Source organism: Galeopterus variegatus, unplaced genomic scaffold, assembly GCF_000696425.1.
Source record: "Galeopterus variegatus unplaced genomic scaffold, G_variegatus-3.0.2 Scaffold1440, whole genome shotgun sequence".
In the NCBI taxonomy this organism is placed as follows: Eukaryota; Metazoa; Chordata; class Mammalia; order Dermoptera; family Cynocephalidae; genus Galeopterus; species Galeopterus variegatus.
The window spans coordinates 48,209-74,147 of record NW_007727551.1 but is presented as its reverse complement, the minus strand read 5'-3'; the positions used below and the strand labels follow the sequence as shown (position 1 = coordinate 74,147).

Here is a 25,939-nt window from a genome sequence, read left to right as displayed (position 1 = left end):
GCGGGAGCGACACCGAGGGTTGCGATCCCGTTGCCGGTCCCGGTCCGGTACGGGCGCGACACTGAGGGTTGCGATCCGTTGCCGGTCACGAAAAAAGACAAAAATGAAAAAAAAAAAAAAAAAATTTAAGCAGCAATGTCATTTACAGAAAACCACTTCAGAAATTTTGAGAAATAAAACTTTCAGAAATTTAATATGGAAACCTGAATATGAACAACTATAGAAAAGCAGAATATTGATAGAGAAAGCTAAAAAAGCTTTAATATAAAATAAATGTTTTTATTAAACTATTTTTAAAATAAATATTTTATAAATAATCATATAAAACTTTATTTCAGGGTATAAAATACAACTTATGATCTGAATGTTTTGTGTCCCCCTAAAATTCTTATGTTGAAATCTAATCCCCAAAATGATGGTATTTGGAGGTGAGGCCTTTGGGAGGTAATTAGGTCATGAGGGTGGAATACCTCATGAATAGGATTACTGTCCCTTTGAGAAAAGGCCAGAAGGTTAGCTTGCTCTCTTTCTGCCATGTGAGGAAGTCTGCATCCTGACCTCAGATTTCCAGTTTCCAAAACTGTGGGAAATAAATTTCTGCTTATAAGCCACCCAGTCTATGGTACTTCGGTATAGCAGCCCAAAATGACTAAAAGGTAACTGAAGACAGTTTTAGTCTCTACTCTAAATCTTCAGAATTTTGACCAGTGAGGGAAAAAAACTTAAGAGAAAACAAATACTAATTAAAATTTAGACAATCTTTTGGCACAAGTAGCTAAAATGCCATTTGTTATATACAAACTTTCTCCTGTTATTTGTAAGAAATTTTAATGGAATATCATGAACATTCTAAAACTGTAAGTTAAGATAGCTAAGGCAAGAAGAGCAAGGACTCAGGCATTCCATAAAGTTAGTAGCTGAATTTAAACCCTTCCCTTAGCTCATAGTTCCCACCTATGGTGCCTCTGAATAGTAGGTTTCTCTCACCAAAGGGAACTTGAAGATTACTGGGTCAGGCAACATGCAACAGAGAACAGGCAAAAAGAATTAGAGCAACTGAATATGAAGGTGTTGTAACACCCTCTTTATCCAATATGGGATAAGACAAAATCAGAGTAAATCTGACAGTAACAGATTTTCGATGAGGGGCATATGAAGGGAAGTAGCAGACCAAAGTGAGAGCTTAGGGAGATAAAGAGGTAGAGGAAAATGCAAAAGGTTTGAGGTTTGGACTGAACAATTAGGAAAACAGCAGGCTCAGCACTATCCTACTCCTCATGCAAAACCCACTATTCAAATGTACAAAGAATGTAACCTATCACTTACCTCTCCATGAAAAGAGGGCCAAGCAAACTTCAAAACAAAAAGGAACTTTAATTACAGTAGAAAGTAGAGAATACTTTGGCTACAAATCAGTGGTATGCTGAACATGATAAAGTACACCTTCAGGTGATCGGAGGAACTGTTAGAACAAGTGTTCCTTATTTTGGGGAAAGCAGTTCACACAGAGAAAGCAACTTCTCAAGATTTTTCTTCCCTTTGGGAAGGGAGGGAGAAATAGTCTGAAAGCTTTAGGATCTTCATAGCTGAGTTTTTCTAGGTCAATAATACATCTCATGGGTTCTGAGCCAAAGAGATCTGACTACTCAAGTTCCTGTTAAAGCAGGAATCACTTCAACAAAACGTGACAGTCATAAAAAGGCTTGTAAAAAAGGACAACTAACAGCATTTTCTATAATATTTTTCTATTAAAAATCTAGGAGAATGACATACAAAACATTATGATTTGGTAACATGGAATAAATTTAAACCCAGATGTTGAGGTAGGAAGTATAGATTGAACAAAGATGATATTTCTTAAACTCTACTTCATATTTAGCATGCTTTAGAGTAATCAAAATCAATGCTGGCGTGCTTTTTAATTTAGTCTAGAATAAAAGCTGGCTATGTAGCCATAAACAATACATACAAACACAGTGAAGAGAAATCATATATTACCTATAAACTGAAAGATATATTATAAAAGGCAAAGCACAGCTAGAAAAAAAGGTAGAAAGATGAAAATAATCTTTAAATACATTACTCTGTAAACTGCCAACAGAAGTCACAGTTGTTGTAGAAAAATTATATTTGTCTCCCCCACCAAATTTAAAACTTTGTTCAAGTATGACAGTTCCAGGACAAAATCTACACCTGATGAGCAGCCATAAATCAAAATACTAGATTGCGAATCAGACTTCCAGGGTCAGAGGACTAGATCTGTTTCATTTCTCAGTATGTGAACTTGAGCAAGTCATTTAAAACCTGTTTTCTCATTTGTAAAAATAGATATAATTTTATAACATAAAAATAGCAGAAAAGAACCAGATACTCACCAATCTTGTTTTTACTTCTTAGGTACAATAAAAACTACATTTCCCAGCCTCCTCTGCACTTTGGACAGAATGAGTCACAGGACCCCAGCCTATGTAATGTGACAGAAATGATGTATCTACTTCTAAGCTTGACACCCTAGAATCTCCTGAAAGATCCACAGTCCACTCTCTCTTCACTTGCCAACTGGCACAGAAATGTAACAGAAGACTCCCAGGTAGTAGGAGGAACAGAGGAGCCACAGATGTGAGAAGACTAGAATCCCTAACTTACCACTTGGAGGACAGATGGATCCTTGAATCATCATTTAGTGAAGGCCCTACCTTGATAACTGCACAACCCCTCTCAACCATTTGACCCGATTACTGTCTGAAGAAACTGTGTAAGGTACTTTTAAAAATTTCAGACACTGAGATTTTGAAGGTCATAACATACCCCAACAAATCTCCCCTCTTACCTAGCTCAGAGTGTACAGATCAAAATGAGATAAAAGATTAAAAAGTTTTATCACTATAAAGCTTTATGCAATTATAAAGGTAATATTAATGGAATTAAACTAGGCTTAGGAGACTAAACCATTTTTTAAAAAAGTTAAAATGTACAATTTTCTTAAAAAGAATACTAACAGCAATATATGTTATTTAACAAGAGCTAGAAAATTAGTCACTTTTTTTTAATCAATGAGCTGCCAATTTATAAGTAAAATTTGCTTATTCCTTCAGGTATAATTGTTTATTCCTTCAAGATACTGATTAAGTCAACATATTAGAATCGGGTGCCACTTTAAACTCTCAATTTCAAGGGAACAGAGGTCAATAAAAGATAGGAACAGAGATTAATTAACATGATTCCAAAAGAGAAACCATAACTTTTAAGAAAAATATGAACATTTATTTACAATTTGAAGTCTGTATAATACCAGGAATAAATGAATACTAAGACAATATACACCGAAACTGAAAACAAGTTTCTTCTGCCATGCTCATGATTGATATATCACGGCATCTACACATCTATTAACCTGACTATTTCTATTAAATAGTTCTATTCAGTATAGTCAATTCTAAGCTATCCCATAGATTCATAGTTTAAAAAAAAATCCTCATGAGCCCCACCACTTAATCCCTTTTAAGCATTTTACAGATCTTAAAAGAATGCCCTCAGGTTTCTTAACTCAACTGCATCATATGATTTAAAATGCAAACTGTCATCTCTGATCAATAATATTTTTAAATGGACAATTTAGAAAAGATTCTAGATTTTTTCAATATTAAAACAGTGTCATTTCACATCACAAAAGATTGATAAAACAATAATTATTCTAAAAGGATAAAACTTATGATTTTATTCAACTGAATTGGCAACAACACTTAGCAAGTCAGTTTTCATGACCTCAAAATTTCAGAACTAATATCAAAAAAAAGGTAGGTGATCTTAAAAAAAACAAAATAAAATGGAGGAAATGAAACTAACTGTAGCAGAAAAGTAACCATTACTAGAATATCGTGATATCTTTGAAAGCTGATTTGGCATTAAAGACAGCATTAATTAACACAAAAATTAATCTGTTTACAAAAGCAAGTCAAATCACAAAAAAAATCAACTTCATTCTTATTTTTAAAGGCTGAGCTCCCCCTCAAATTACGTATGTATATTTATGAAACATTCTTGTCAAAAAAGTAAAGATTTAAAATATAATACATTATTTCAATATTAACAAAGATAAGCGGGTTTTTGATCTCTACGTTTTAGTATTTACTGGTGAATACATGTTTTATAGAAACAAATGGAAAACAGAACACGTAAGAACATGAAAGCACATGTAGACTAAAATGGGAGAAGACTGCCAAGATCTTTAGAGACAAAAAGAGATCTAGTATTTACTGGTGAATACATGTTTTATAGAAACAAATGGAAAACAGAACACGTAAGAACATGGAAGCACATGTAGACTAAAATGGGAGAAGACTGCCAAGATCTTTAGAGACAAAAAGAGATCTAGACGTCTCATTGGATCTCAAGGATAGAGTTTAGAAATGTGCAATTCTCAGGAGAATATAAGCTAACTTAATGTATTTTATGTAGTTTACTAACTCAGATTCTGTTTACTTAGAATTAATATAATCTGTCCAGTTGAGTTACCCTTCCATGACCTACAGAAAACGACTTTGCTAAGAAAGTAAGTAAACAAGATGGCACAAGGCATATTAAAACTACACAGTAAAAAAAACTAGTTATATGATTGATTTTCACTCATAAACAGGACAGAGGCTTTTAACTTTACCAAAACTTTAGTCATTAATTATTTTGTTAATAAAATATACATTTGTAAACAGCTATTCTTTCACACATTCATTACATACACACACACATCTGTGTTCCAAAAAATTTTTTAAAGCAGTCTGAATATTTTTCTATATTTAAGCATCAATATGGAAAAAGTATAAAGCACAAAGAATACAAATAATAAAAAACAGAAAACAAATTATATGAAAGAAATTCAAGCTCTGTAGATGGAACGGCCCTGAAATAAAGGCTTATTTGTCTTAGCAGAATATGAAATCATTAGTAGGAGAGCTATCCATTGTTATCTAATTTCAAAAGGTCTAAACAAAAGAAAATGGGCATACAAAGTGGTTGGAGAATTTGGATACTTACTGGAGATGAATAATTAAACAGTCACAGGACCAAACTTATCACTTACCTTACATAAATACTTAGGATATCGGCATATATTTCTGTGTGCAGACTTTTCTTGCTTTGCCCTCTCTATATCACCTATATTTAACTTCTTTTTATTTTATTGTTTTATTGTACATATTTCAGGACAACTTAGCTCCTTTGTGAAAGGAGTGGAGATAGCAGTGAACTTATAGTACAACAGACAAAGTTAAAATCCCACAATATATCTTTATCCCCTCCTTGCTAAATTAAACAGTTTAAAATTCTTTGGAGTAAAACAAAGAACCCCTAACTCTCATAAACTCTGAACTGAGTCACCAACAATAGGACATATGCTTTGAGTCATTTTTTTCCAACAATGGTGAAATATTTAAGTACTTCAATTTATAATTTCTTGCTCCCTGCTGACCAACTTTTTTTTGGGGGGGGTAACTAGAAAAGATAGGTGGTACTCTTAGTGGCCACTGACAGAACAAAGCAAAGGGAGGTAGAGGGGACTGAATTCTTGTGCATGATCCTATTACCTCTGTGCTAAACAAACAAACTACTAATATTTCAAGTAAGAGAAATAAGGAAGCTAGAATTTTCTTATAACTTTCCTTCATCACACTTTTAGAAACAGAAATTAGCACTTAACTTCTAAAAAGTTAATCAGCCTGGTAAATTAGAGACTGACGGTGCCAGTCACAATCAGCCTATCCTTGCCTTACCTGCCATTACAGAGTAGCCATCGAGCAAGAGAATAGTGAGGTATTATCTTCTGCATGACACTGGCCATCACCATGGTAACGACCAGCTGTATACCTATCACACCCTGTGTGAAAAAACAAACAAATAAGTTTAACAATGAGTGAATTTGGATTTGGGAACACTGGTGGTAAACTTTCTGTACATTTTGAAAAGTACATTTTAAGAAAAATAGTTTAGTATTAAAATACATTATTATCCTGGCATCTAGGTATTCAAGACCACATACTTTAACTTAAAATATGTAGTCTCATCTCATAATCCTCTACAAGCTACCCAAGGGTCACATCCATGTGAATTAGCATACACATTCAAAATCTATTCTNGGTGAAATATTTAAGTACTTCAATTTATAATTTCTTGCTCCCTGCTGACCAACTTTTTTTTTGGGGGGGTAACTAGAAAAGATAGGTGGTACTCTTAGTGGCCACTGACAGAACAAAGCAAAGGGAGGTAGAGGGGACTATGGTGAAATATTTAAGTACTTCAATTTATAATTTCTTGCTCCCTGCTGACCAACTTTTTTTTGGGGGGGGTAACTAGAAAAGATAGGTGGTACTCTTAGTGGCCACTGACAGAACAAAGCAAAGGGAGGTAGAGGGGACTGAATTCTTGTGCATGATCCTATTACCTCTGTGCTAAACAAACAAACTACTAATATTTCAAGTAAGAGAAATAAGGAAGCTAGAATTTTCTTATAACTTTCCTTCATCACACTTTTAGAAACAGAAATTAGCACTTAACTTCTAAAAAGTTAATCAGCCTGGTAAATTAGAGACTGACGGTGCCAGTCACAATCAGCCTATCCTTGCCTTACCTGCCATTACAGAGTAGCCATCGAGCAAGAGAATAGTGAGGTATTATCTTCTGCATGACACTGGCCATCACCATGGTAACGACCAGCTGTATACCTATCACACCCTGTGTGAAAAAACAAACAAATAAGTTTAACAATGAGTGAATTTGGATTTGGGAACACTGGTGGTAAACTTTCTGTACATTTTGAAAAGTACATTTTAAGAAAAATAGTTTAGTATTAAAATACATTATTATCCTGGCATCTAGGTATTCAAGACCACATACTTTAACTTAAAATATGTAGTCTCATCTCATAATCCTCTACAAGCTACCCAAGGGTCACATCCATGTGAATTAGCATACACATTCAAAATCTATTCTCAAGAAATGTTTTGTATAAATTAAGGGTGTCAAAATGAAGTAAAAAATAGTGATTCTTCCTTCTTCAGTTTACTCAACACATTTAAAACATTAGTGTGGCAAGCTTTAAAAGTAGTATGCCTATTTTTTAACTCTAGGATGGTACTGAATTATTAAAGAGCATTAACTATTAAGTGTGATGGCAGAACTGGCCTTAAAGTCACTAGGAAAGAAAATTGAACTCATGTTGTCACCACCAACTTCTGATAGTGAGGTGGGTCTTTAACAATGTCCAAAATCCTCTTGGTCTGCTCTCATCAATCCCTCCCCTATTCTCCATGATGGCTAAGTCAAACATTCTCCCCTCTCCTCATACTTCAAACTTCTAACTCTTCACTCAGTAGAAGACATCTTCTACTTAGAAATAATAGACATCATCAAATGGGAACTCTCTCACCTGCCCCCAAAAAGCTCACAAAGTCATCTGCATCTGCATCCATCTTTTTCTGCACCGCCTAGAAATAACAGATCTATATAAAACAAATTCCTAAATCTGTACTTATTCACTTTGATTTCCAGGACTCTCAACCATTGAATAGCCTCCTTCCTGTATCTTCTTTGATCTCTATTTAAATCCTATCAGTACTGTAACACCTGCAAGTCCCTTACATCTTTCTAAAAAATAACAATAATTTACTCTTATTCTACAGCCTTTCCCCTTCCTCATATTTACAGCCACTTTTCAAAAGATACATTGTTTCCATTTTCTCACATCCCCCCACTCAGTACCTATCTGACTTCTGCTTCAGACCATTCCATTAAATGCATACCATCAAGATCACTCCATCTTGACATACTATCTTTCTTTATCCTAAATCTTAGCAATATCCTAAATGGCCAACCATATCCCCTGCTTTACTCTTACCCTGATGATCAATCCTTCACACTCCCCTTTGCTGGCTCTTCTTCTAATCAAACAGTCCAAAAAAAAGTTGAATCCCTTCCACAAACCTAAGTTACCAAAGAAGTACATAAAAATATATAAAAATGAAAATATAAAATATTTTACAAAAATATAAAAATAAGTCAATATGGCATATTGATTTAACAACACAGATTCTGAGTCCAAACTGCTGGTAGAGAGAGTTCTGATAAATCAATTAGTAAAAGACCAACTGCAGAATTTTAAAAAAAAGAAAAAAATACATACAAACGGCTGTCAAAAAAAGGAATTAAAAATGGTACTTAAACAGAATTTTAAAATGTCTACCAAACCTGCACAACTATAGTTTTATTTTATGCTGTTTAAAGTCTGCCAATTGGGTTAAGATCCAGATCATTTTTATATTTACCTAATATCAATGGTTACATTTTTACCTTTTTCCCCCACATTTCCTATCACTTGAATTTACTATCCTATTTTCTATGTAGTTTGTGATAGAAGTTCTGCAATCTCCATACAATAAATGCCATAACAAAAAACTCTTTCAGGCAGAACAAGGTCAAGAAATATTTGGTAATTACATCAAAAGGTTGGTCTATTTGAGATTACAGACTTAACAGCAAAAGGTCATTTTTTAGTCAGAAAAAGTTCTGGGGACAAAGTGAACCTCAACCTAGCCTTGAAAGAAGTGACAGTATCATAGAATCTTCAACGTCATTAGTATAATCTCTCACAAACATATCTTATATAATAATTTATGTTAGCAATATCTAATAAATGTCACAGCTATTAAATGGTATTTCAGAAAGGTTGATCTGGAAGATGTATATGATGGAATGTGATAAAGCGGGGAAGGGACACATCTTGCCCAATTCTCTCCTCCACCTCCAAATCACTAAACATAAGGAGATATTGCTGATAGACCCACCTTTAAAGACATAAATCACGTGAAGACAAAAACAAACAAAAATCAGTGAAGTGGGTTAACTATAATTAGGAAAATACAGTAGGTTTCAGCAATAATCCAGCCTAGAAATAATAAAACTTTAAATTACAGTGGTATCTTTGGTATCCAAAAGAGAAATTTCATTCTAGAGATATTGTTGAAGAACTCAATGACTGATCAAATATGGAAACAAAGGAGGAACTAAAGAGACTAAACCTGAGAGAGGCAATAATATATACTAACTATTGTACCATAGTATTGTATACCACAGTATAGTATAGCTATATATACTAGTGTACCATACTACAGTATACCATAGTATAGTATACTTGGCACATTCTTTGTAGTTAATGTTTGACTAAAAAATTTGTTCCCTGCAAAAGCGTAACCTCATTGTTCTTTTACTTTACTTCGCCACTTCCCTCTTTTTAAATAAAGCTGAAAGTACTTTCCCGAAAGCTCACCTATATACTGTGCTAAGTAAATATATTATTATATAATAGAAACCTTCTTATAACTCTCTAAAAGAAGTCAATAAATCTTTCCTACAATGTATCTGCTATTAAATGACTATGTATGCGCTACTGAAAAAGAAAATGTCACTTTTACCCCAATATAGGAATGTATATAATCTTTTGGAGAGATAATGCTTAAATTATGCCGGAAATATTTCACCAAAGTCATTCCTTTTTACATGTATTTAGAAATGAGTTCTTGGAATATACTTTCAAAATAGCAATCATTTTAGAGAATTATGTATTATCAACTTAATACATTATTAATACTGAACTTAGATCAACTTGTAAGACATTACTGTGCAATTGACAATTACAACGTACATTCCAGGGCTTAACATAATAAAATATAAAGTATCCAACTCATTAACTAAGAAACAGTCATTTAAAACTCAAAAACAAACCACTGTATAGCTCAGCTGCTTAGAGCACACCTTTATAACACCAAGGTGAAGGGTTACCCACACTGGCCAGCCACCAAATGTAATAACCTGTCTTTGCTGTTCCACTTCACATCTATGTTTTTCTAGTTTATACAAAAGAAGAATTTTTGAAATGTCTAAAAATCAAATTTCTCGAATATTTTTCATTTTTTTTAATTAATGAAGAATACTTAAATTTAACTTCACAATAGAAAACGGTTAAATTGGGCAGAGATTCTAAGTCCATCATGTTTGAAGTCTCAAACACATGACCATATAGGTCATTGACTCAAACAGCCTTCATGGTTTTATTAATACTTCAAAACGATAACTTGAACAAAGAGATGGTTTCTGTCTGGATTTATTGCCCCTAGGCCCTGATTCTCTTGATAACTGGGACTGGGGAAAGTAATTTATGAAATAGCTCATAAGCATCCAAGAAGGGTGAAACACTGGGATAACTTAGGTTTCAACCTTTCCACATTTATTAACCTGAGGCCATGAAGAGCAAGCAAAAGTTATTTGCTTTTAGTCTCTAGAAGAAAGATCATTTCAATTTTAGTCAGTAATAGTTTTCTGGTAGATTAAAAAAATTCTTATGAAGAAAAATTAAACAATTTTCCAAGAAATAAAAGATACCAAATAGCAATATTTTATCTTGCTTGTCAATACTGAAAATAAAACTCTCAAAACTTAAATACAAACATGTTGCAATTTTAAAATTTGAACTCTGAATATTGTGTCAACCTCAGTGGAGTTGACATTTTGTTATGTTTCATTAAACTAGCTTTCCTGTTGACAAACAGATTGAAACAATGCATACATTTTTTACCATGAGAAGGTATATCTGCATATATTCTTGGGACTCAGACCACTCCGAATGGTTTCAATTACCATTTCCCTAAATGTTAGAAGATAGAAAACTAAAAGAGGATATTACCCAATGACCTTCCTATTTTTTGCTTCTCAACTGTTTATGTTTTAGTGATAGGCAGCTAGACATGTTGAAACAGACTTCTTAGAACTATCCAAATAATTTATACTCCAAAAGAAGGTGTAAACTTTGTTATTTCAATCCAGGTACACATAAAACTTAGAATTCACACTGTAAGCATTTAAATAAACCATCTCTGAACAATTTACAAATGAGGAAAACAGGGTCCAAACAGCCAAGCTCACAGAACTACTATCCTGTTTTAGACTTATCAGGAATTGAGATGCTTAATTTCCAACTTAAGGCTTTTTCCACTAAAGTCTATTCAGTGCAAATAAACATTTATTGAACAACAAACTACTTGTGTGGGGCATTAGACCACTAGCAATAGGGAGAAAGTTCACAGTCCTTGACATTCATAAGTAGCCAGTACACGAGGAGAGCAAACGGACCATTACAATACAAAGTGATGACAGGATAGGAATGGGATTCTATTAGAACACTGAAATAGAGAAAGAAATTATTGAGCACAAAAGGTATGAAAGGGCACTTTGAAAAGTAAAGCATGAGTCAAAACACAGTGGACCCAGTTTGGTGAATCATTAGTGATATCTGCTTCACGTGGAAAGATGACAGAAAAGTTGTAGACTGAAAGAAACTTAAGGGAGAGGGCTGGCAAGCCTCAGACTGGCCTCCCAACAATAGCACCTTGGCTGCAACCTCAGTTTTTGAGAACATACAGAGAACAAGCTTTGGCTGATACAGAAAGGATGCTCAATCTGAGACAGACTGGCATTGCTGAAGTATGATGAAACATATACAGAATACCTCTTTAGAGTATAAAATACTCTCAACCCCAAATAGTTCTGGGAAAATATATTTAATTCTGGCTATTTAAACTGTTTTTCTAGAATTTCCACTGATAAAACTATTTTCCAATTGATATACTCTCTCTTTGGATAAAACCTATCTAAAAATTGCTTTTGATATGAAAATGCCATTGATTTGGCTACAATCTAGTCTACCTTAGGTCTTGAGACCAATCCATATCTAAGTTCAAGGTGAGAGGACATAACTCATTTCTTTCACCACATGTTGGTTTTATCAGATTCTTAAACTGTTAACCTCCCCTCACTGCCACATACAAATAATATGTGATAAGTGGTATATGATACAGGTCGGTGCCCAGTGTTACGGGAACATGCCAAGTAAGGGAGCGATTAAATCTACAAGGGAGGTCTGGGAAAGACTGGTTCACAGAGGTGACAAGGTTAAAGGTTGACAAGGTTAAAAAAGTATCCCACTGTCAGAACAGGAAAAGGAAGAGAAGTTTGGGCAGATATACCTACCTGTACAAAAAGAACAAATTGCATGATCCAGAAATAATGAGAAGTTCCCCATGGCCAGACTTTGGTATGGGTTGCACACAATGTACTTTTCAGCAGGAACCTGGAAATAACTCCAGGATATTAAGCCTGGAAGTAACAAATCAAATATATTTTGGAAGAATAACCTGCAACTACAGTGAAGAAAAAAAAATGGAGGGGTAGAAGGAACTGAATTAGAAATCCACTGAAAATAGTCCAAGTAATACTATAAGTGCCTGAATGAAAAGAGCCTCAAAAACAGGAGCGAAATAAAAAAAATTAAAAGATTTTTAGAGGAAAAAAGAAATCAAGCATGAGATAGTAACTGTAAGAAAAGGTTCAGTAGGTAAGGATAAAATTCAGGTGATTACATAAAGATAAAATGGAAATAATGGGCATAATTATTCCTTGGAGAAACATCAATAAGAAGAAAATCTGATGGTTGCTAGAGATATATAGAAATATATATTATAAGAGGGAAATGTACATGCTTAAGGTAAAAAGAAAGGAACCAATGTTAGGAAAGTGCTAAATATTCTAGAAAGGAGTGCAGGAACTTAATCACTTAAGGATCAGAAACAGATGAGACCAAAGACATAGGAAGAAAGTACAACTTCATGAGAACTCATTTAACCTACTAAACAGAAGCACAAATAGGTATGGAGAGGTACTAAATTTGAAAATTTAAGTCTTCTGAGTTACACGAACTTGGCCAGGGTAGTGGAAAAAACAGGCCGAAATTCTAGATATCCTGTTTTCTAGTAAAATATAGTTATTTTGGAATACTCATCACAGATTATTTCAAAGTTCTCAGATCAGCTCCTAAGAACCAGAATGGGGTAAAGAGTTAAGCTGTAAAAGAAAGGAAAAGGGGAAAGGACAGTTGAAAGTTGTGAGAATTCTGACAAAAAAGGAACATAGGAATTCAAAGAATGATTGCCAAGCAACCTCAAGTCTGCATGATTCAGCAGTTTAGGTACAGCATCAGAGAAATGATTGATCTGGAGTTAGAAACCTGTTACAGGAATAGAAAAACCTAGGATAATTAAGTGGCTAATCAAAAGAGCTAAAGAAAGATCCAAAGTAAACAAAGTCTGAGAGAAGACCTTGAAGAAAAACCACACCAAGGTCAGATCTTTGAAAGAGGAGAAAAATGTCATAAGATTAAAAACCAGGATTACCATTCTGGCAATGTGACTAACAAGAGGTCTGGAAACTTGAGAAGAAAGATCTGATGAAATTATACGTGTGGATGACTGATAGACCCAAACTGGGTTTTTCAATATGATTATTTCCAACAGGTTCTTTAATAGGATCGAGGACCGTCTAGGTTTAATCCAAAAAGGAAATTCTTCCATAAAATGCCAAAATTGGTAAAAGCGGCATGAAACAATCGTGAACAGACAAGCAGAATTCCTTCCCAAACACCATCTTTAGTATCCTGGGGTTGATTATATGGGCTAACCTGGCCTTTATCTGGTTTCATAACATAGCTCCGTCACAGACATAACAAATTGGAAAGGAAGCCTATGCTAAGTATGAAATGAAAATAACAGAAGGATTTGGAAGGAAAGTAGGTAAGAAATAAGGCCACCTTTTGATATTTAATATAAATTTACTGAGTGAATCATACGAAATTGCTAATATGTAACTGTCTTGACCTGCAGAATGGCGATTACATAGTTCAACTTAATACTACAAAAAAAATTATATATAAAACATAAGTATTAATAATTAGTTTGAACTCAAGTAAATGTGTTTTCAAATTTAATGGTCTACAGAATTAGTCTGGTTTGCCTGCACCACTGTTTCACAGCACGAAATACGTTTTCAATTTTTTTAAAGTAAAAACTACAAGTATAAACCTTTCGTTATTTTCTAACTCAATAAGAAATTTAACGTACTTTAAGGTCAAGAAGCATAAATCCTCAATAAAATGTCTAAATATATTCTAACTTTTTAAAGAATATGGCCTACAATATAGTAGAATGCATGAATTTGATGTAACTATATTCAAAAACAGGAAACTCTAGACTTTATGGTGCAGATGATAACATAAAGTCATTCATAAGAATTTCATTAAATTTAGATATAAGAGAAGACAATTTCCTCAATATAAATTTATAAAGCAAATGGAAGACTAACAACAAACTGAGGGCAAGGGTAAAAATACTTTTTCACAAGAACAGAGGATGACCTGATTAAATATAATTAACCATTTTAACATACTGATGTTGAAATTAATAGCTGTTTATTTTCAAAGATAATTTTCCACAGTTACAGTAAGTTGAATAAATAACACAGTATCTCATATAAAGCAATATCATAGCCATTAAAATGTTGATGAAGAGAATAAAATATTTTTAAAGTCACTTTATCTCTAGCCAAGACATGCATAACTGTTTCATTACAGTACTGATAAGTAAAAAACAAAAGGTTCAATGGAAAAAATCCTAAATTCTGCCACTTTTCCTTAACTCTCAAGTATTTTCTGACCTTATACAAAGTAACCCTGCAGATCTATAATCAAAGAAGCTACTAGCCAAAACCAATATAAATTAAAAGACATATCTGAGATCTACAAATTGTCCTGTTCAGATCAACTCCTCCTCAGTCTTTAACATTCATTTCCTCTATAAAACCTTCCTTGACTTTCCAGCTTCTACTAAAAAATGTATGCATAATTCCAGCATCTCTCTTTCTTTAAAATTATATTCATCTCATTTTTTCACCTAGGAAAGTGTCTAGCATGACAGGTTTTCAATACAAGTTGAATAAATTATTACCTTTTGATGAAACAAAAGAATAAAGCATAAATTTGGTCACCATTCTTCACTACATTCAAGGTCCTACTATGTGTCAAGCACTGAACTTCAGCATTAAAAAAAATTATTCACTTTAAGAGCAAAAAACAATATATTGTGCTTTCTACATATCTAAGAGGAAGAGGTATATCTGTTTATACAAGATAATCTTCTCAAGTTAATGCAATAGCTATTTGTGTTACAAGTACCTTTTTTTTAAACGAACTAAAAATTACAACTTTGGTAAGTGCACTAATACAGCTTCATTAAATAAATTTAAAATAAAAATGTCAGCTTAACTCTAAATTTTAAGCCACACAAAAGCCAAGAAAATTTATTGTATACCCCTAATGTTAACTGTTATGTAAACACATTTGTTGTGAATATTTTAATGCATTAAATAATTAAACACAGTATGATCTAAGTAGCTCTATCACTAAGTATACAACAATTAGACAAGCTCTCTCTGGGATTCATTCCTTATCTACAAAATGACTAGAGCTGGTAAATGATCTCCAAAATCCCAAGCAGATCTTATCATCTATAATTACAATATTTTAACTAAATACACAATAAATCACTGGCATTCACAGATTTAACATTTCTAAACCACCATCAAAGCTTAAGATGTGTAGTTATTGCTAATGGCAATGAATAATAATCCCCTCCTCATAAGGATTAAATGAGCTAATATTTATAAGAGACTTGAAAGGAAATCAGAGTTCTAAATTAATGTACAGGAGTAAACCTAGCCCAGCACCCAGCATTTTCACCTCAGTTAGTGGTTTGTGGGAATTTCTCTAAGGAAAGACCTGTGAATGCCAACAGTTCTACAGTTTTGTTTTTGGATTTTTTTTAACTATCTCAGATACTTGACCAATTCTCTCTTTTTAAATGATTTATTTTATGATCTGAAAATTTTCTTTTTAGTAGTTATCAAGAGAAAGAACTATGATGACCGTAAACACTTCTGACATGAATGATTAATTTGGAAGCTCTCTAGAAAAACCAAGAATAGGCACTCAATAAATGTTAGTTGAAATCAAATTAGAAAATTAGAAAATAGTTTTAATTTTAAAACTAAATGTCTCAATTAAAGCTATGACTTATATTACAATGAATGTTTCCAAAGCTTTCTTATCTGTCCCTACTGAGTAGAAAATATATTTTGTTGGCAATGACTTAAGACTTCTAGTTCCAGTTATCCAGACTCTTTTCTACTTTTTTTGTCTAAAGGATTGTAGTAAGAAAAGACTAGAATATTCAATAGGAAACATCTGACCTACCCAAACAACTAACTGTCTAGTAATAAATAATAGTGAGATGTCATTAACCTAAAGAGGGAGGTCAGTAAGCACTAATTTAATTAGACAGAAGCAAAATTCTAGTAATAAACTTAACTACTAAGAAAAGCAAAAGTTTTGAGGAAAAATGTCATGGTTTCTCTTTTGAGCAAGGTTGAATACAGAAACAAATACTTCTAGTCATGGAACACTTATACTTAAGTACACAGCCCAACAAACCATAAGAACTTGAACCATTTTGCAATCAATCATTTATAGTCATTGTAAAAATGGCCCAAATCGTCCAAAATAAACATAAATACTTAATAAACATTCTAGTTAATGAAGTTTTGGCTTTGGTGGAACAGAATGTTCCAGTATGACTTTTTCCTTTAGGAAAAAAAAAGGAGAAAACTATGACATTGCTTTTTCTAAGTAGATCGTCTCACTGGGGCAAACAGTGGCAATCACCAGGTAAAAGATAACACAAATCAGCTAAGCACGGTGTAAAGGGCAAGCATAGATAACTATATAAAGAAATAAGCAATTCAGATTAATATTTCAAAAAGTTCCTAATTACTTATCACAAAGATAAAAGTGAAAAAAGAAACACAGCCATAGCCATGAAGTGTCAAGTATTCATATCATTAACTATTGGCAGTGTATAATCATATATTATATGGAGAACAGCTTGTTGAAGTTCCTTCTTCATAAGTCATTTCCACTAGGGGAGAAAAGTCTCCCTTTCTCTCTCAAACATCCCTTGTATTTATCTCACCTCTTCACAATCCAAACCTTTCTACTTACAAGAATATACTGCAAAGGCCCTATCATATATGATTTCTATTTTTCCCCTAGAGGATCTCTGTGATAAATAAGTACATAAATTAATAAATATTTGATGGCTATGAAGAAGTAACATGGAAAGATGACCTTTCAAAAATCTCCTAGCAGGAAAAACCTCTGAGGGGACTGTGTCTGCTAAACATGGGAGGGAAGGAGAGATGCTCTGTAAGACTACACTCTTCTTTGCAATCTGGGAAGGAAACATAGTTCTAGTTGCAAGCAATAGGAAGTCCAAGTAGAAGGAAAAGAAGCAAGACAATCCTTAGAGTCCTCAGGAAGAGAAATAGAATAACTGAGACAGGCTTGGAACAAGTGTGACACACTAAATATTCTTACACTGATGAGAAATTCCAGTTCACCACAGCTCTTCACCCCCAATTTCTCTAATTGCTCCTAACTTCATCAGTGTTACTATAAGTCCATCCCCAGGACTGAGGGAAACTAATGCTTTGGTATGAAGGAGTGCCTTAACAGTTAAGGTAGAAGGGATAGAAAGTAATCTTTATTGTTACTTACTGCAGCAGTGGAAGATGTTTGGCACCTGAGTTGGAAATATCAATCATTAGTCCTATGCATGACAGTAATAATTAATTTCTCTAATAGAATATGAGATGTTTTATTAGGTATTGACTAGGTTTGGGGAAGATTTTTGAGAAATATCACCACTAAATATATTATTTCCATTGAAAAATGTTTTGGAATTTCAAACACCAGGTTAAACTTCTGAAATTCAATCTTTTCATAAGTTGAAATTTAGCAAAGATAAACAATTATCAGACTGGCTCAGCAACACACTGGCCAAGATTGAAGTCAAATTCCATCATCACTAGCTGTATGATTTTGGACTACATACTTTAATCTTGCTATGTGGTGAAACTTGGACGGAATAATGGTGAAATCAATGATACTTTATAAAAAGTTTATGGGGGCAATGTCCCAAAGAAATCAGCAGTTTACAAATGGATGACTCATTTTAAGAAGGAACAAGATGATGTTGAAGATGAAGCCAGCAGCAACAGACCACCCACATCAATTCGCAAAGAAAAATTAATCTTGTTTGTTCCCTACTGGAAAGGACTGATGATTAGAAACAATAATCAATATCACAGGCATCTCAATTGGTTCAACTTACACAATTCTGACTAAAATATTACGGTTCAGCAGACTTTCCACTCAATGGGTACCAAAACTGTTGCACTCATATCAGCTGCAGCCAAGAGCAAAGCTTTAAATGGAAATTTTTAAAAAGTGGGATCAAAATCCTGAAGAATTTCTTCAAAGACCTGTAACAGGGGATGAAACATGGCTTTAGCAGTACAATCCTGAAGACAAAGCACAATCAAAGCCATGGTTACCAAGAGGTAGAAGTAGTCCAGTCAGAGCAAAAGCAGACTGGTCAATGGCAAAGGTCATGGCAACAGTTTTGGGGACTGCTTAAGACATTTTGCCTGTTGACTTTCTGGAAGGCCAAAGAACAATAACATCTTCTTATTATGAGAGTGTTTTCAGAAAGTTAGCCAAAGCCTTAGCAGAAAAACACCAAGGAAATCTTCACCAGAAAGTTCTTCTCCACCACGACACTCCTCCTGCTCATTCGTCTCATCAAAGAAGGGTAATTTTGCAATTTGCAATGGGAAATCATGCAGGCATACACATTACTTTCCTGATTTGACTCCTTCTGACTTCTTTTTGTCTCCTAAACTTAAAAACTCTTTAAAGGGCATCCATTTTTCTTCAGTTAGATGTAAAAAAGACTGCACTGACATGGTTAAATTCCCAGCACCCTCAGTTCTTTAGGAATGGACTAAATGGCTAGTATCACCACTTACAAAAGTATCTAGAAATTGATGTTCTACATCTTATGTTGAGAAATAAATAAAGTTTATGAGAAATAATGTCTATATTTTTTATCTTGTAATTCCATTTTTCTATGAACCTTTTGAAGCCCCTTCATACTTAGCTTACTTTAACAAGAGAATTACTATGATCTGTTTTATAAAAATAAAAGATAAGGATGTACAATAATAATATTTTGGGTGAGTGAGTTGTACTGTACAAGAACTGTAATAACTTAAAAGACTAAGAATATGCGGTACATCCTGGAACAAATAAGCTATTACAGCAAGGTTGCATGATATAAGGTTAACACAGAATAAAGTCAATCACTTTCATATATACTAGCAACGAACAAGTAGAATTTGGAATTAAACACAATACCATTTACATTAGCATCCAAAAAACATGAAATATTTAGGTATAAATCTAACAAAATATGCCCAAGATCTATATGAGGAAAACTACAAAACTGATGACTGAAATCAAAAACCTAAATAAATGGAGAGATATTCCATGTTTATGGATAAGAAGACAACATTGTCAAGATGTCATTCCTGGGGGCTGGCTGGTTAGCTCAGCTGGTTAGAGCATAGTCTTGTAACACTAAGGTCAAGGATTCAGATTCCCAAACCAGCCAGCTGCCAAAAAAAAAAAAAAATCAAAGAACTAATTCTAAAGTTTATATGGAGAGGCAAAAAATCCAGAATAGCCAACACAATACTGAAAGAGAAGAACAAAGTTGGAGGACTGGCATTAACCAATTTCATGACTTACTATAAAGCTACGGTAACCAAGACAGTGTGATATTGGCAAAAGAATAGACAAACAGATCGATAGAACAGAATAGGGAAGTCAGAAAAGACCTACATAAATACAGTCAACTAATCATTGACAAAGGGGCAAAAGTAATACAATGGAAAAAAGATAGTCTTTTCAACAAATGGTGCTGGAATAACTGGACATTCACATGCAAAAAAATTTATCTAGACAAAGACCTTATACCCTTCACAAAAATTAACTCAAATGGATCACAGACCTAAATGTAAAAACAGAATCATAAAAGTCCTAGAAGACAACATGGAAGAAACCTAGATGACCCTGGGTATGCTAATGACTTTTTAGATACAAGATGCACAAAATAAAGTTGATAAGCTGGATTTCACTGAAATTAAAAACTTCTGTTGTGCTAAAGACAATGTCAAGAAAATTAGAAGACAAACCACAGACTAAAGAAGAAATATCTGCAAAAGACACATCTGATAAGGACTATTATGCAAAATATACAAAGAATTCTTAAAACTCAACAATAAGAAAACAACCTGATTAAAAAATGGGCCAAAGACATTAACAGACACCTCACCAAAGATATACAGACAAGCATAAACACATTCATAAACATACGAAAAGATACTCCATGCTGATGAGGGTGTGGAGAGAAGGGAATACTCCTACACTGTTGGTGGGACTGTAAATTAGTACAACCACTATGGAAAACAGTATGGAGGTTTCTCAAATAACTACAGATAGATCTTCCATACAATCCAGCAATCCCACTTCGGGGTATATACCCAGAGGAATGGAAATCATCATGCCAAAGGGATACCTGCACTCCCATGTTCATCACAGCTCTGTTTACAATAGCCAAGATATGGAACCAACCTAAATGTCCATCAGTGGATGACTGAATAAGAAAACTCCGGGGTATATACCCAGAGGAATGGAAATCATCATGCCAAAGGGATACCTGCACTCCCATGTTCATCACAGCTCTGTTTACAATAGCCAAGATATGGAACCAACCTAAATGTCCATCAGTGGATGACTGAATAAGAAAACTCTGGTATATACACACCATGGAATACTACTCTGCCATAAAAAAGAATGAAATTCTCCCATTTGCAACAAAATGGACGAGCTTGGAGAAACTATGTGGAGTGAAATAAGCAAATCACAGAGGGATAAATACCGCATGTACTCAGTCATAAGTGGGAGTTAAGAGAGAAAGAAGAAAGGAAAGAAAGACCACAGAGGTGTGTTGGCTTGCAGAGGGAGAGAGCATACCTAGGGATACAAAGTGGAGTGGTGGAAAAGAGGGATGTGGAGAGAGGTTGGAGGTAATTGGGTGGGGGATACAGGGTACAATCGCAATTTGTGGTAATGGGCATGCTGCCAGTATGAATCTTGCCTTCACATCTATGAATAATCATAACCAATTTTTTTAAAAAAGCAAAAGAAAGACAAAAAAAGATATTCACATTATATGTCACTACGGAAATACAAATTAAAACCATGAGATACCACTACATGCCTATTAGAATGGCCAAAATCCAGAACACTGACAGCACCAAATGCTGGCAAGAAAGTGGAGCAATAGCATCTCTCATTCATTGCTGGTGGGAATGCAAAACAGTACAGCCACGCTGGAAGAGTTTGGCAGTTTCTTATAAAACTAAACATACTTTTACATTTTGATTCAACAATCACATTTCTACATACTTACCCAAAGGAGCTGAAAACATGTCCACAAAAAAAAACTGCACATAGATGTTTATAGCAGCTTTACTCATAATTGACAAAACTTGGAAGCAACCAACATTTCTTTCAGTAGGTGGACAGATAAACTGTGGTACATCCAGAAAATGGAATAGTATTCAGCTGTATAAAGAAATGAGCACACTGGCTGGTTAGCTCAGTTGGTTAGAGCACAGTGTTAAAACACCAGTTCAAGGGTTTGGATATGAGCACACTGGCTGGTTAGCTCAGTTGGTTAGAGCACAGTGTTAAAACACCAGTTCAAGGGTTTGGATTCCCTTAGAGGCAGCCAGCCACACACAAACAAAGGAATGAGCTATCAAGCCATGAAAAGACCTTAAATGCATATTCCTAAGTGAAAGAAGCCAATCTGAAAAGGCTACATATTGTAAGATTCAACTAAATGACATTCTGGAAAGGGCAAAACCACAGAGACAGTAAAAAGATCAGTAGTTGCCAGAGGCTGGGGAGGGGGAAGGATGTACACAGGATTTTCAGGGTAGTGAAAAATACTCTGTTTAATACTATAATGATGGATACATGTCATTATACATTTGCCCAAACCCATGCAACGTGCAACACCAAGAATGAGCCCTAATGTAAACTATCAACTCTGCGTGATTATGACATGTCAACGTAGGTTAACTGTAAGAAATATAGCACTCTGGTGAGGGATGTTATAATGCAGAAGGCTATGCATGTTGGGGGAGCAGAAAATATATGGGAAATCTCTGTACCTTCCTCATAATTTTGCTGTGAACCTAAAACTGTTGTTAAAAAATAAAATAAAATCTTAAAAAAACATTTTTAATGTAATACAAAAATAAAATCTATTAAATAAAACTGCATCTTACCTACTACCATAGATTTTTTTTTAAAGACCCATTTCTACTATTTTTCTACTCACTGTTCTGAAAGGTGAAAATAAATAACTGTATTGAAAGATTTATACAACTAAAAATGATATGAGCTTTGTGCCTGCTTTATATATAATACAATAATTTTTTAGGGTGCAGTTACGAAATTTGTACTCCTATGTACAGGCACATGGACTAAATACATATATGAATTTAAATTTTTTAAATGTCACCTCCTCATTTTCCCTTACATGCCCTATTTAAAACAGCTACCCTAATCATTTTCTTTCCCCTATTCTGCTTTATCTTTCTTCGTTGCATTTACCATGAGTGAAATATTATGTGTCTATTTCATCATAAGACTATCATCAGCCTTTCCCAATAAAAGTAGGGATTGTCTCTATTTTATAAACAGTTATATTCCTGTTGCCAAGAACAGTACCTGGCATATAGATAGTGAGTAAATAAAAAATGAATGACTGACAATTACCTTTAAGATAGAACATTATTTTTAAAATGTTTATCTTTTGTAAATGTTTATCTGGTGAAACAAAAGGTTCAATTATTCCAATTAAAACCAAGAGAATATTCATTTCATCAGAACTTTAAAGACTTTAGGGCCAGCCCGTGGCTCACTTGGGAGAGTGTGGTGCTGATAACACTAAGGCCACGGGTTCAGATCCCTATATAGAGATGGCTGGTTAGCTCACTTGGGAGAGCGTGGTGCTGACAACACCAAGTCAAGGGTTAAGATCCCCTTACCAGTCAAAAAAAGAAATTTAAAGACTTCAGAGTAGGAAAGCAGTTTACACTCAAGTTTACTTCTGCAATGTTCCTTTGGGATAAGCTGCATCCATCTTAACATAGTAGCATGGGCAAAACCAAGTCACGACAGTAAGTAAATAATAAGTTCTCTCTTTTAAATGAGCACTTTAGAATATCTTTTGATTTTCTGAAATCAACTTAATTCATGCTAAGCTTTTGTCCTAGGGCAAACAAAAGAACTAATTTTTTTAAAAAGTGGATCAAAGCCCAAAGTATAAACCAGTCTCAAGAATCAACCTTGAGAACTCTCATACACTGCTGGTGAAAATGTAAATTAGTACAGCCTTTATGGAAACAGTAGGGAGGTTCCACAAAAAAAAAAAATTAAAAATAGAACTACCATATGAGCCAACAATCCCACTGCTGGGTATTTATCCAAAGGAATGGAAATTAGCATACTGAAGAGATACCTACACTCCCATACTTTATACAGCACTTTTCACAACACAGCCAATATATGGAATCAACCTAGGTGTTCATCAACAGGTGAATGGATTAAAAAAGTGGTATGTACATACAGTGGACTACTACTTAGCCACGAAAAAGAATGAAATCCTGTCATTTGCAGCAACATGGATGAGTCTGGAAGACATTATGTTAAGTGAAACAAGTCAAGCACAGAAAGATAAATACTGCATGTTCTCACTCATCAACCTAGGTGTTCATCAACAGGTGAATGGATTAAAAAAGTGGTATGTACATACAGTGGAATACTACTTAGCCACGAAAAAGAATGAAATCCTGTCATTTGAAGCAACATGGATGAGTCTGGAAGACATTATGTTAAGTGAAACAAGTCAAGCACAGAAAGATAAATACTGCATGTTCTCACTCATGTGGGAACTAGAAAAATATAATAAAAAATAAATTGAACTTATAGAAGTAGAGAGTAGAACTATGGTTATTACTAGAGGCTGGGAAGGGGAGGGAGAGAGAGGGAGAGGTCGGTTAATGGACACAAATTACAGCTAGATAGGAAAAATAAGTTCTAGCAGTGTACAGTAGTGCTAGGTGTCTATAATTAACAATTATTTATTGTATGTTCTCAAATGGATAGAAGAGAGCAGGACAAATGTTCCCATCACAAAAAGTTCTGAGTGAAGTCGCAGAATGATTAAGTTTGATGAATATGCTAATTAGCTTGACTTCATCATCACAAATTGTATTCATGTACTGAAATATAACTTTGTACCCCATAAATATGCACTATCAATACATCTCAATTAAAAAATAAATTCCTTTAAAAAAAATCAACCTTGAATCGACCAAATACTAACCAAGAGAACAGTCAGTCTATGATATTATTTCAACTCAGCCTCTTTAAGAAAGAAATAGTGAAGCAGAGAAGTCAGAAGAAAGTCAAAACGGAGAAAAAACCCAAATCACTGCTATTATGTGGTTAACTGCTAAAAACTGTTGTCAAAGGACTACCAGCTTCAGAACTAATTGTAGAACTCATTAAAAATAAGAATCTGAAACTTCACACACACATACACAGCCACCCAATAATTGGGCCCAAATAAACATTTTTATCAAGCATCACAGTTCATTCCTGTGCAAATTCAAATGTGTAACTACTATCCTAACCCACTTTTCAGAACTCAGTTATAGTCACGTACTACATGACCCCTCCCTCCAAGTTAGAATTAATTTTTCTTCTGTACTCTTTCAGCATATTACATGTACTTCTCTTATATTTACTACATTATCTCTTCCCAACGTTCCTCCCCACCCGCCCAAAGAAAAAGCTCATTAACTCCGATTGGCTATGGCAGGGGTTTACAACCTTTTTCTACACCAACAGACCATAGCTCAATCCCAGCAGTAAACTACTACAGGATGCTACATAGATAAAGCAAGCCATGAGATACTTGCAATTCCAGGAGCTAGCTCTCATCTACCTTTCTCCCACAAATCAGCTTGAATGATAGAAAGATTTCTATTTGATTAAAGTTGGTCTGTAATGCTCAAAATGTAAAGTACAATAGAACAAATGGTTTTATTCTGTTAGGAAATTTTCTATAAACTTGAAAACATAAAAATTAAGAGTGAGCTCAGTATTTTTAGTCTGGATCATAATCCTATTGTCATTTGCTCACAAGAACCTTATTACATGCATAGGCATCTACTGAATTTTGGTCTACATAACTATATCAGAGAATGACAGAGCAGAATGAGTTTATAATTGATTAAAACAAAAATAAAATCAAAATGTTCCAGGGCTGGCCAGTTAGCTCAGTTGGTTTGAGCGCAGTGTTACAACACCAAGGTCAAGGGTTTGTATCTCTTTACAAACCAGCTGCCAAAAAAAAAAAAAAAAAAAAGTTCCAGGAGTTACTTTCCATTCTGTAGTAGTATTTAAGACAATTAACAAAATACTTGGCCAAACATCATAGGGACCAAAATTCCAAGTGTTAACTGCTAATGTATAAAAAAATGAGGGCCGGCCCGGTGGCTCACTCGGGAGAGTGCGGTGCTGATAACACCAAGGCCCCGGGTTCGGATCCCACATAGGGATGGCCGGTTCGCTCACTGGCTGAGCGTGGTGCTGACAACACCAAGTCAAGGGTTAAGATCCCCTTACCGGTCATCTTTAAAAAAAAAAAAAAAAAGAAAAAAGAAAAAATGAAAGGAAGGATAAATGACATCAAACTTAAGAAACCAAAATAGCAAGGGGGAAAAAAAAAACAAACCCCACAGTTTATTTATCAGAAATATGTACCTATCCTGAAAAAAGTTCTGAGTGAAGTCACAGATCATAAATGTAAGAATTAGAAGGTGACTTAATTCCATCAAGTCCCACTCCTATCTAGGATGAATTTGCAACTCTTATGAAAGTTGAGTGATTTTACCAAATTCATGTAACTAA

At 34.3% G+C, this 25,939-nt stretch overlaps 1 protein-coding gene across 3 annotated transcripts in view; it reads right to left on the bottom strand.

The window, feature by feature from the left end:
• TMEM161B (transmembrane protein 161B) overlaps nucleotides 1-25,939 on the bottom strand; it is a 67,236-nt gene that overhangs the window by 38,091 nt on the left and 3,206 nt on the right. Inside the window, exon 2 of one of the 3 annotated variants that reach the window (XM_008577040.1) lies at nucleotides 6,620-6,723. The exons of 1 other annotated variant lie outside the window; for it this stretch is intronic. In XM_008577040.1, coding sequence (XP_008575262.1) covers nucleotides 6,620-6,723 — 104 coding nt within the window. Of the gene's footprint in view, nucleotides 1-5,765; nucleotides 5,868-6,619; nucleotides 6,724-25,939 lie in introns of those variants that run through there. One more of the 3 variants, XM_008577041.1, reaches the window with a different exon arrangement.